Here is a 12311-nt window from a genome sequence, read left to right as displayed (position 1 = left end):
ACTCTCTGTCTAGTTGTGGGTCTTTGGGTTAACTATTGTCTACTGAAATAGTAGCACAAATGTTGTGGGAGTAACTAACTACTTTTTTATTGAATGTAAGGCCCATTCCATGAGATGGAACCCATATCTGATACTGTTTAGGGTTAAAGAAACTAGAAGCCAGGTACGGTGCCTCATGTCTGTAATCCCTATACTTTGGAGGTTGGAGTAGGAGGCCAGCTTGGACTATTTTGTGAGTTCCAGGCCAGCCTGAGCTATAGAGTGAGTTTCAGACCTGTCTAAGATATAGAAATCCAGTTTCAATAAATCAGAACAGAACAAAATAATTAAAATGATTAATTATAGTAAAAAGTTTAGATAAATACGAAATTTACAGCAGAATAGAGTTAGTACTCTAGTATTAGACTTGAGGAGGAGAGAAAATATGCAGGGAAAGGAATTTTATTACTTCACACTGTTCATTTTTGCCTGTGAATGTGTCAGCAACTACTTCATTTTGATGAACAAGCTACAATAGTTTATTTACCAACTGCCCTGTTCATAAGACATGATGATTTAATAACTTTAGAAATGTAAATACTATACTGAAGTTACTCGGAGCTTTTATTACTGGTGAAAAACCTAGCAGTTATGTAATTCTTCATTATTAGTCACAGTTTGATTTTAAGCGTTCCTCTCATTAGAGATTGCCAAATCCTCTGACTATGTCTGGCTCTCAGCAGTTACCCAGCATCAGGCTGCTGCCATACTATTCTTTATATAACTGTGCTTTTGATTTTGTGATTTGGAGTGTGCATGTGGGCGGGTATGTGCTGACTTTTTAAAAAGTTCTTTAGAACCATTATAATTGACTGTATATTTTGGACACATACCTTATTAGATTAAATAAGACTCTTTTTGAGACAAGAATTTGCTATGTAGCCAAGACTGTCCTTGATCGGCTTAACTCCACCTCTTAAATCCTAGGATTACAGGCATGCATCGTCATGCCTGAGTGATAAGACTACTTAAGATGAATTACATGTCACTTGAAATACTAGCTCATCCCTTGAACGTTAGAGTCAAAGAAATAGAGTATTAAATTTAAGTTTATTTTGGCGCTTGTGGCTATCTGCTTTTCTTACCGACTTTTCATGTGCTAAACTGTAACTAGAAGTAGTAAAATGGCACCCAAAAGAAAAGGAGAAGTAAGTTCCAGCTACTCTAGGAAAGTAACAAATACCAAGATTGGAATCAAACCAAGTTTAAGAATTGAAATGTAGGGTAGGCAAGTGACGCTCACCTTTAAATTCAATACTCAGAGGTAAGAGCAGGTGAGTTAGAGGCCAAGCAGGTCTATGTAAAAAGACTCTGTCTCAAAAAAAAAAAAAAAAAAGATAGTTCTTTTTTTAAAAAGAATTAAAATTTGAGCCCAGTAAAATGCCTCAGTGCATAAAGGCACTTGCTGCCAAGTCTGATGATCTGTGGTTGATTCCTAGAACCTACATGGTGAAAGGGAGAACCACCTCCCTCAAGTTCTCTTTCCTCCACACATATGCCATGGTATACATGTATGCACACACATACATACACACATGAGAACAAATAAATAAATGTAAAGAAAACAAATGTAATTAAAGTCTTCAAACACTTTTATAGGTCTGATTTGTCTTGAGAAGGGTGGGGTTTTTTTTTCAGAGACTAATTTTAAATACTTTTCATGAATTTTTAAATTTTTATCTTTTATATTCAGATCTTTAATTTTTAAAATCACCTGTTACAATTTTATAAGTTTGAGAAAACTCCTTTTTAAACATACAGTTAGTAAACAAATACAGAAGAGCAAACTCATTTTAAAACATTAAAAACAAGCTGGTGATGGCACATGCCTTTAATCCCAGCATTTAGGAGGTAGAACCAGGACGATCTCTGAGTTTGAGGCCAGCCTGGTCTACAAAATGAGTTCCAGGACAGCCAGGGCTACACAGGGAAAGCTTGTCTTAAAAATAAAAAATAAAAAATAAAAAAACAGTACATTAAAAAAAACTGACAAGATTGGGTGATGGTGGCACAGGTCTTTAATCCCAGCACTCAGGAGGCAGAGGCAGGTGGATCTCTGTGAGTTCCAGGGCAGCCTGGTTTACAAAGCAAGTTCCAGGACAACTAGGACTGTGAGCGAAACCCTGTCTCAAAAAACAACAAAAAGACCTGGAAAAGTGATATCCATAGGAATCTCTCCAACTTCTAAGAGGTAGTGTCATCCTCGTATAGTTGGTACAAGCTTGGTAAGGCAGCCTTAATCATCCAAATGCATAGCTACATTCTCCCACTTAGGACTGAAGAAGAAAAGTTAGATAATCCAAAACAGGAACAATGTTCTCAGGTGACATCCTGGTTGGGCCCCAAAATTTAGCACTTGATTTGATGCTGAGTTTTTCCTTGCCAGTGGTCCTTGGTTGTTTCCCCATATGAACGTCTATCATTCACTACCACTTATAAAATTAAACGTAAACTTTCTTCAAACAGAACATGGTATTGGGAAACAAGCTCTGACATTTAAAACCTGGGTTCCTATGTGAGTGAACTTTCAATGAGAGTGCCCCATGGAAGAAATGGGGTCCTGGTGCCACAAGAGGTAAGAGGGTAAATGAACTCAAAGTCAGGCAGGACTCTGCTCACAGATGGCTGACTAGACACAACTGGAAACTCGGGCAGCATCTTATCCACAAAGGTAATCCTCTCACTTGGACATGGAGTCAGGATTCCCAGCATTCTATAGGGAAATGTCCATCCACGTATAGCAGCACACAAGGAACCAGTAACCTCTCAGCAGAGTCTTTCATGTCCACAGATCCCAAAGCAGAGGGAAACAGAAAACAGGCTGCGGAAATTTTAGTTTTTAATTAATCTGTAAAATAACAGATTTTCTTAGGACACTCTCATATATACTTAGTTTTGCCTGATTCTCCCCTTCTCCTCGTCAATTTTTCCTAAGTTTTTTTAATGTAAGAAATATGGCCAGGGGCTGGAGAGATGGCTCAGAGGTTAAGAGCACCGACTGCTCTTCCAAAGGTCCTGAGTTCAATTCCCAGCAACCACATGGTGGCTCACAACCATCTGTAATGAGATCTGGCGCCCTCTTCTGTATACATAATAAATAAATAAATCTTTAAAAAAAAAAAAAAAGTTTAAAAGTAGATTCAATAATCTACCCTTTAAAAAAAAAAAAAAAAAGAAAAAAGAAATATGGCCAAAGACAGTCTGATACTTCTGGAAGAAAATATCTTTTTCATTAAATTATATAATAAAAGTAGTCTGACATGGAATTAATAGCCTGTGAAGAAGTTTGTGAGTTCTATAGTTCTTAAAGTTCTTTTTTTTTTTTTTTTTAGTAATTTCAAGTTTTCTTACCACTTATGAATACTTTAGAGCAAGAAGAGAACTAATAATATTTCCATCTCTCTCCACTCCCTCATGCCTGTAGGTGTACCAACATTCGCCCAGGAGAGACTGGAATGGATGTAACAAGCCGCTGCACCCTTGGAGATCCCAACAAACTGCCAGAAGGGGTTCCCCAACCTGCTCGCATGCCCTATATCTCAGACAAGCACCCTCGGCAGACCTTGGAAGTGATCAACCTTCTGAGAAAGCACCGAGAGCTATGTGATGTGGTGCTAGTTGTGGGCGCTAAGAAGATATATGCCCATCGAGTCATCCTGTCGGCCTGCAGTCCCTACTTCCGAGCAATGTTTACAGGAGAACTGGCAGAAAGCCGCCAGACAGAAGTAGTGATCCGAGACATAGACGAGAGGGCTATGGAACTACTGATTGACTTCGCATATACCTCCCAGATAACTGTGGAAGAAGGCAATGTTCAGACCCTCTTGCCTGCTGCCTGCCTCCTGCAGCTGGCAGAAATACAGGAAGCTTGCTGTGAGTTCTTAAAGAGACAATTAGATCCTTCTAATTGCCTGGGCATTCGGGCTTTTGCTGATACACACTCCTGCCGTGAGTTGCTAAGGATTGCAGACAAGTTCACTCAACATAACTTTCAAGAGGTGAGTTGTGGGCTAGGGAGGTAGCTCCCTGGGTAAAGTGCTTGTCATGCAAATACAGAGACCTGAGTTGAACTCCTGGCAACCAATATAGGAGCCTGGCATGTTAGTAGACATCTGTGACCAGCTTTGGAGGCACAAAAACAGAAAGATCCTGGGGCTTGCTGACCAACCAGTCTGCCTGAAACAGCTCCAGGTTCAATGAGAAATCCCATCTGTCTTAATAATAATAATAATAATAATAATAATAATAATAGTAATAATAATAATGTGAAGAATGATAGAGGAAGAGACCCGACATTGACTTTGGCCTCTACACAAACATGCATGGGCAAAGTACACCACATATATGTGCATTCACACACATGCACAACACACACACACACAATTATAATAATAATAATAAATACTTTTTTAAATTAAGAGAGTAATATGGATTTATGCTCTCCCAACACCTACCTTGTATTCTGGTTCTAGCTTACAATATCAAATAAATAGATTGCTATAAATTCCAAGCCTGTTAGTGATTTTTAAAGGCCAATTTTATATTCTACCAGCAAAAGTTGTTTCTCCCTAATCAACTTCATAAAGGCCTGATTAATAAGCCAATATGTGGTTTATCTGTGCACGAGAGGGCCTGTGCATCAGAGAAGTCTCCTGTAGCATTTCCCTCCCGATTAGATGGTTTACTCAACAGGATAAGTTATACACCAACTACTTGGTAAATTAATAATAAAAAAAGACAAATTTAAATAGTACCAAAAGAATGTCCATTAAACTCACTATTTTTCACTTATTCGACATGACGACCTGACAGTGATAGGAAACAGTCCCTTTATGGTCTTGAAATTTGAAGAAGCATTTCTAAGTGACTAGACTAGAAAGGCTAAAAGTTAAAATCTATCAATTTATCACATACACAGTTTTTTTGTGATACTAAAACAAAAACCAAATACAAATTGAGGGAAATATTTGCAATCTGTATTCAAAGTCTAAGCTATTTAATGCGTCAAGAGCACCAATAATTCACACCAGTGAGCTAGCCAAAAAATAGACAGTGCACAGAGAGAGAGAGAGAGAGAGAGAGAGAGAGAGAGAGAGAGAGAGAGAGAGATTCAAAATAACAGAGAGACAAGTTAAAACTCACCAAAGTGCTTTTTCCCTCCAGCTTTGTTTTTTGAGACAGTGTCTTACTTTCCAGCCCAGGCCTTGAACTCAGCATCATCCACCCTCAGCCTCTTACTTGCTAACATTTATAGACACACGTACCATAGCTGGTCAAAGCGCCATGTTTTGGGTTACAAATATCCTCAAATGTCGTATACCCTCTTGGTGAGGCTGTAGGGACATAGGTACATTGCTGATGTAAATATGCATTGATACAAGGCTCTTGAAAGGAAATTTGGCGGCATCTATAAAAATTACTCTTTACACCCACTTTTAAACTCAGCATTCTCAGGAATTTATACTGTACATACTAGAGAGCAGAAGAGTTTGAAGAAGTGGATTGAGGTTCTGTGTATGGTATTGAACAGGCAACTCTTTCTATGGATCGATATTCCTTGAGAGGTTAGGCTGAGATGAAATCTTAATTCAAGTTCCTTTTAAGTGAGATATGACCTAGAAGCCATAAAGGAAGTTTCAGCTGCCTAAATATGTGAAACTTTTTTATTTTTAAAACAGCTCCACAAATGTGGTCAAATAATACCAATGAGAGCACCTTGCAGTCTTCCCAGTAACTGAAGGGTGGTTAGCAAAGGAGCCACTGGCAAAGGACACTGGGTAATAGAAAGGGAGAAAAGAAAACCAGAAGCATAGGGTCAGAAGTACAAAGAGTTTCCTGTAAGAGGACTTTCATAGAGTTGGAGCATTGGCTCAGCCCTTCAGAGCACTTGTTGCTCTAGTAGAAGACCCAGGTTCAGTTCCCAGCACCTACATGGCAGCTCACAACTGTCTATAATTCCAGTCCCAATAATCTGATACCCTCTGACCTCCATGGGCACCAAGCATGCCTGTGGTAACCACACACATGCAGAAAAAACACTCATACACACACATAAAAATAATGAAATGAATATTTGTTTTGTTTTTTCAAGACAGGGTTTCTCTGTATAGTTTCAGTACCTGTCCTGGATCTTGCTCTGTAGACCAGCCTGGCCTCGAACTCACAGAGATCCGCCTGGCTCTGCCTCCTGAGTGCTGGAATTAAAGACATGCGCCACCACCACCTGGCTATATGCTAACTTTTTGATGAGCAAGAAAATAGCCATGTCCCAAAAGCAATCCATTGTGTTCATTAAAGGCAACACAGAGTCTGAACTTTCAACAGGACTTTGTCCGTGCCGCCGGACATCACATGTAGTGTGATAGAGAAACCACCTAGAGGGTAGTAATAGCTGTTCCCCTGTCCTGCATTTCACCCTGTCCTTTAGTTGCATCCTGATGAATAGACTTACAAGATCTTAAAATTCATGGCTGGCCTGTCCAAAATAACATCCTTATTGCCATATCATTTCCATTCTGACAGTTCTCTAGACTTGAGTAAAAGTAAACATGGGTGTGTATGTAATTTCTCTCTAGAATATTATCTCATAGTGATTTGGTCCTCAGAAGTTTCCCTTGGTCTAATTCTTTTCATTATATTCATGCTTGCAGAACTGATGGTGTCTTTATACTTTTTGTAAACTGAGTCCATGGCATTTCTGCCCTTTTAGCAGCTATTCTTCCTCTGGAAGCTTTTCCTGGCATTTTATATGCTTCCTGTCATTATGAAGCTTTAATTGAGTATGATTATTTAGCTTATTAAATATGAATTTCTATTTTATTCATTAATTTTTTTAAAGGGAAAACTTTTAAACTAACTAAACAACAATTAGCTTTGGTAACTTGATGTGTGTTTTCTATTCTCCTGTATTCTCTTTTGAAACTTTTCTTTTCCTTCTTGTTTTAAACACTAACTCCATTGGGGAATATAATTTTGCCCTGTAACAAAAACAAAAACAAAACAAAACAAAAAACAGATAAAGGCAAAAATTGTGCTTATAGGTTCCTTTTTTCTTACCTAAATCTGAGCAGGTAATGGAAAGTGAAGAATTCATGTTACTTCCGGCCAACCAACTCATCGACATAATATCTAGTGATGAGCTCAACGTTCGGAGTGAAGAACAAGTGTTCAACGCAGTGATGGCCTGGGTCAAATACAGTATTCAGGAAAGACGGCCTCAGTTACCCCAGGTAAGAGTCAAAACGCTTCTCTGAGAAACTGCTTTGTACTAGACAAAAATTATGTACTTGTCTTGCAGAAACAAAACAGTCATAAAAAAAAAACACCAGTCCTTGTTTCTAAATAATGAGGCAGTAAGCCTTTAGAAGCATTTGACTGCTTATTGTTGTGAACTTATTGCTCCTTTGCCTCCTGTCTGTTTGGGATTCATTCTGTTTGAACTGTTACACAATTCAGAAATTATGTGAAATTACAAAGAAAGCAAGAATTATCTGCTCCCAGAGCTTAGAAGTCCTGCCACACTTTGAACAGTAACTGATGGAATTGGGACTGAGCCGTCACATGTTTAAGATCCATTCTTGTCATGACTATAAATAGTCTCCTCTTGATTCAGAGGAGATACATTCCAAGATATTTAAAGGACGCCTAAAGCCTTCAAACCCTATATATACTATGTTTTTTTCAATATCTATCTATATCAATATAAACATATAAACATATACTTTATCACAGAATATATGTATAAAGTTTTATTTATAAATTAGGTCTGGTAAAGATTAACAGTAATTATAAACAGAATATTTATAGTAGCATACTGTAATCAAAGTAACTTAACTTACAAATTTTTATTTCTGGAATTTTTCATTTATTATTGTCTAACCAAAGTTAACAACCAATAACTGAAAATGCAGAAAGCAAAACTGAAGATAAGAGGAAAGTGTATTTTTTTTAAGATGTGTTTATTTATTATTTTATATGTACGAGTGTTTTGCTTACATGTATATATGTACAAAATGTGTGTGCCTGGTGTCCATAAAGGTCAGAATAGGGCTTTGGATTCCTTGGGATTGGAGTTACAGACAGTTGTGAGTTTCCATGTGGATGCTGGGCATTATGACCAGGTCTTCTGCAAAGCAACAAGTACTTTTTAACTGCTGACCATCTCTCCAGCCCTGGAAAGTATATTCTAAGAGTTTATAACTTACTGTTGAAAGCTAAAAGTGGCATTTTAAAGTGATACTAGCATGTTTTTAGTTCTGTAACTAGTCTACATTGCTGAATTGATAGAATACATTTTAGACTCACGCTTTATCCCTTCCACTCTCTTTACTTATTATGTCCAGTTAGATCCCAGACTCTCGGCCACACGGTCAGTAAGCGGAGCCATTGTCTCCTAACGCATCGTAATGGCAGCTCATGCCTTAACTGTGTTTATTTCCTCACAGGTGCTGCAGCATGTCCGCCTGCCTTTGCTTAGTCCCAAGTTCCTGGTGGGCACCGTAGGCTCTGACCCCCTCATTAAAAGTGATGAAGAATGCAGGTATGAGCGGATGCGAAAACTCAACAACTGGGCATTCCTAACTTCTGTTTTTCTCCTTGCTGATACTGCTTCTGAAATACTGTGTTTCTTATGCCAAAACCAGGGCAGTATTTAACAAGTTCTTCTTCTGGACTAGAGTCAAGGGGAGAAGGAAGAGAGGACTGAACTTCCAGTATTCTGTTTCCTTAGGAGTGTTTGTTGTTTTGTTTTTTAATAATTGTTTATTTATTTTTATTTTATGTGTGTTGGTGTTTTGCCTACATGTATGTCTGTGTGAGGGTGTCAGGTCCCCTGGAACTGGAGTTATACATAGTTGTGAGCTGCCATGTGGGTGCTGGGAATTGAACCTGGGTCTTCTGGAAGAGCAGCCAGTCTTCTTTATTGCTGAGCTGTCTTTCCAGCCCCTGTTGTTTTGTTTTTCAGTATGACGCTTATTGGAGTAGAAGTGACAATAAAGAAGTAGATTTCTAAGTTTTGATGCAAGTTTGAAGAATCAATTCTCTACTATTGTTTTTCTGTGAAATAAATTAAATAATGCTGTGAGTCTGTCAGTGAATACCTTCTCATTGATCACTTAATGTCTAACTGAGGAATAGGATAGACTTACTTTAAAGATTATAGGCAGAGTTAAAAGCCCTGTCCCTCCCAAGGTAACTTTGGGGAGGCCGTTGATAGTGCTCAATGAAGTCATTTCCAAATAATCTTAAGAATGAAGACCTTACTGATTTACTGAGCTATCTCTGCAATAGATGCATGCTTGATTTAATAAATTGATTCCTGAGTTTGACAGATATTAAGATTTGTTTTCACATCTGAAACCCTTTGGCATTTTAACAACCCCACCCCCACCCCCAGCATATTCCAAATATAAGTAAGAGAACTAGTCAATATTCTCAACTACTCACACACTGTCCATTAGGCCTCCCCTTACCAATAAAGAAATTTGGAATTATCCCAGATTCTAGTGCATAGGTAGGGCATATAATCCATTGCATTTCCTCTGTGATCTCGGGCTTGCCATTAATAAGAAGATTAAGAAATGCAACATTTGAGATCAGATGTTTGTCTTTTAAATTTGAAAAAGCGCATGTTTGGGGTGGGGAGTACTGCTGAGATGGCTCGGTGGGTAAAGTAACTTGTCACCATGCCTGACAACTTGTGTTCAGTCCCAAACCACATGGTAGTGTTAGACCCCAAAATCTAGGGTCTCAAGTGGGCACCCCAAGAACCCAGACTCCAGTCCAGTTGATGCAACAGCAAGAGGTATTTAGTATTGCGTCTGTACAGTCGGGCAAACTTTGCTCCAAAGAGCAAGAGCCGCATCTTACTGTAGACACATGGGTGCTTTTAAAGGAAAAACCCACAAAAGCCGTAAGATTACAATTCCCATACAATTTCATTTCACAAGATCATGGTCTGATCACAGAGTGGGTACAGTCACGTCCACATGTACATTCTTCCTGAAACCTCAAGGGGGGTATCAGGGCGGGAGTGGAGTTTACACAAAGGTCACAGTGGTCCTTCCTGGAACACTTGCAACTATCCCAGTCACAGTTGAGCACATCTCTTAACAGAAATCTTTTTACATTGTTACGTTGTTACAGGGGTGATTGAGTAATGGCTGAGTCAGGTGGCCCTTTGAACTAGTTTTCTTTTTAGTTTCTTATTTCCTGGGGCTTGGGGGTGTAAGCCTGAAGGGTTGGGGGTCTTTCAGTAGAAGAATAGGACTGATTCCTGCACATCCATGCTGTGACACTCGCATCCCATACACATGAATAAAGGTTAAAAAAAAATCTTTTACATTTGTAGAAATAGAACAGATCACTAGCAGTCAGTCCCCCTAATTATATGAATAACAGAAGGGAAATATGTAAACTTTACAGGATGGAATATGAAGGAATAATATAGGACTATCCCTCCCCGAATTAAGCATAAATCAGATCATATTGACCCTGATATGGGAAGTAAAGTACTTGTATAGTCACTTTGGAAAATTGACTCCTGGTACCCTAGGCACAGCACTGGACAGTGCCTTACTCAATGCTATAGCTCCACCACCAGTGAAGAGCGAGATCAGGGCCTGTCCCACAGGGCTGTTCATTATGTGAGTGCATACAGTGAGAGTTTCTAGCAGAAATTAGAAGGTCACTGCACTGTTGCTGTTACTTCTGTGTTGACTGTTAAGTGTCTGTACTGCAGACCATCTGGAAGCTTTGGCTGGAGTAGAAACTGATTGAATCAGTCTTTTAAGTTTGGGGAACCAGAAAAAATTCTTAATCTTTGGTTTGACTTCCTTTTCATTTTTGTTTGGTTTTTCTGTTTATTTTGTTACTAGGACAAATAAATTAGGAGAAAAATGCATTTTGGGGTTATGCATAGCCCCAATCATGTACGAATTACTCGATGTAGTATAAATAGTGAGAAATTAAAACAGAGTAGTTCAGGGCACATGCAGAGTTGAAGTATAACAGTGTAGTAGAATTTACATAAATCAGGCACTGAATCACCTAGGAGATTTATATACAGAATATTGTACTATGTATAATCTCTAGGCTGTGCTCTTAAAGGAACATTGGGAAAGTTTTTGTTCCTGTCAGTGGACTAGTTGTATTAAACCATACATATGGTGCTAGATAGTACCTTAGTATTAGTGTCCTAAAGTACTAGCAGATACCTACTGCTCTTACTGATGGCCTTTCCCCATATCTTATAGAACCTAATAAAACTCATTAGAAAATAGTGACTATGCAAGCTGGTGATCGAGTTAGATTTTTTTATGGCGTAGGGGGTGGGTAAGATATTGTCTGCTTTATGACTGCTGAGCTTTAGGTTAAAATTTGCCTCAAGTATGAAGTTATGGTAGAAATGCTAACCAACTCAGAATTCCTAGTGTGACTTGCATCATGGTTTCATGTTTGTGCCCGTTTTTTTGTGTTGCCGGGCAACAAGATTTGGCTTAACTTGTGCTCGTTCCCTTTTGCCAACATGCGTTTTCTGACACCACATAGGAACTTAACTTGCAACAGTATTTAGCCATTGGGAATAAACGCCAAGTTTCTTCTCTACAGAGACTTGGTAGACGAGGCTAAAAACTACCTCCTGTTGCCTCAAGAGCGACCACTGATGCAAGGGCCAAGGACAAGACCACGGAAACCCATCCGATGTGGAGAAGTGCTCTTTGCAGGTGTCCCTCTTGTTTGTTTGTTTGTTCAGGGGCTTGGGGGCAATTTTGTTTTGTTTTGTTTTTTTAAGATAAAATCTCTTTGTATAGCCCAAGTTGTCCTGGAACTTTCTGTGTAGTATAGGCTGGCCTCAAACCTGTGGCCCTCCCACTTCAGCCTCCTAGTGCTAGAATTGTAGGTTCTATCTATGCCTAGGACAGGCTTGAATTTTAATATACTCTGATTAAACCAAATATTTTCATATATGTTTAATAATCATTTAGATAGTTGTGATACCTGCTATCATAAGATACATGCCTAGTACGGGCTTGAATTTTTTTTTTTTTTTTTTTGGTTTTCTGAGACAGGGTTTCTTCATGTAGTTAAACAAAATATTTTCACATATGTTTGAATAATCATTTAGATTGTTATGATACCTGCTATCATAAGATGCACATAGTAAGTCAACAATGCTATTCTTCAAAAGAGTACATAGTAAGTCAACAATGCTATTCTTCAAAAGAGTACTCTGAAAGTCCATCTAAAAATATCATACAATGTATGTTTGTTAC

General features: G+C 38.5%; 1 protein-coding gene across 1 annotated transcript in view; it reads left to right on the top strand.

Annotated features, from left to right (window-relative positions):
* Klhl20 (kelch like family member 20) overlaps positions 1–12311 on the top strand; it is a 43317-nt gene that overhangs the window by 19366 nt on the left and 11640 nt on the right. The window contains exons 3-6 of the mRNA XM_006979592.4: positions 3464–4037; positions 7110–7268; positions 8484–8578; positions 11647–11762. Coding sequence (XP_006979654.1) covers positions 3464–4037; positions 7110–7268; positions 8484–8578; positions 11647–11762 — 944 coding nt within the window. The remainder of the gene's footprint in view (positions 1–3463; positions 4038–7109; positions 7269–8483; positions 8579–11646; positions 11763–12311) is intronic.

The sequence above is a fragment of the Peromyscus maniculatus genome, chromosome 11, assembly GCF_049852395.1.
Source record: "Peromyscus maniculatus bairdii isolate BWxNUB_F1_BW_parent chromosome 11, HU_Pman_BW_mat_3.1, whole genome shotgun sequence".
Taxonomy (NCBI): Eukaryota; Metazoa; Chordata; class Mammalia; order Rodentia; family Cricetidae; genus Peromyscus; species Peromyscus maniculatus.
Note: the sequence above shows the minus strand (reverse complement) of the source record. Positions and strands in the feature narration are given on the sequence as shown.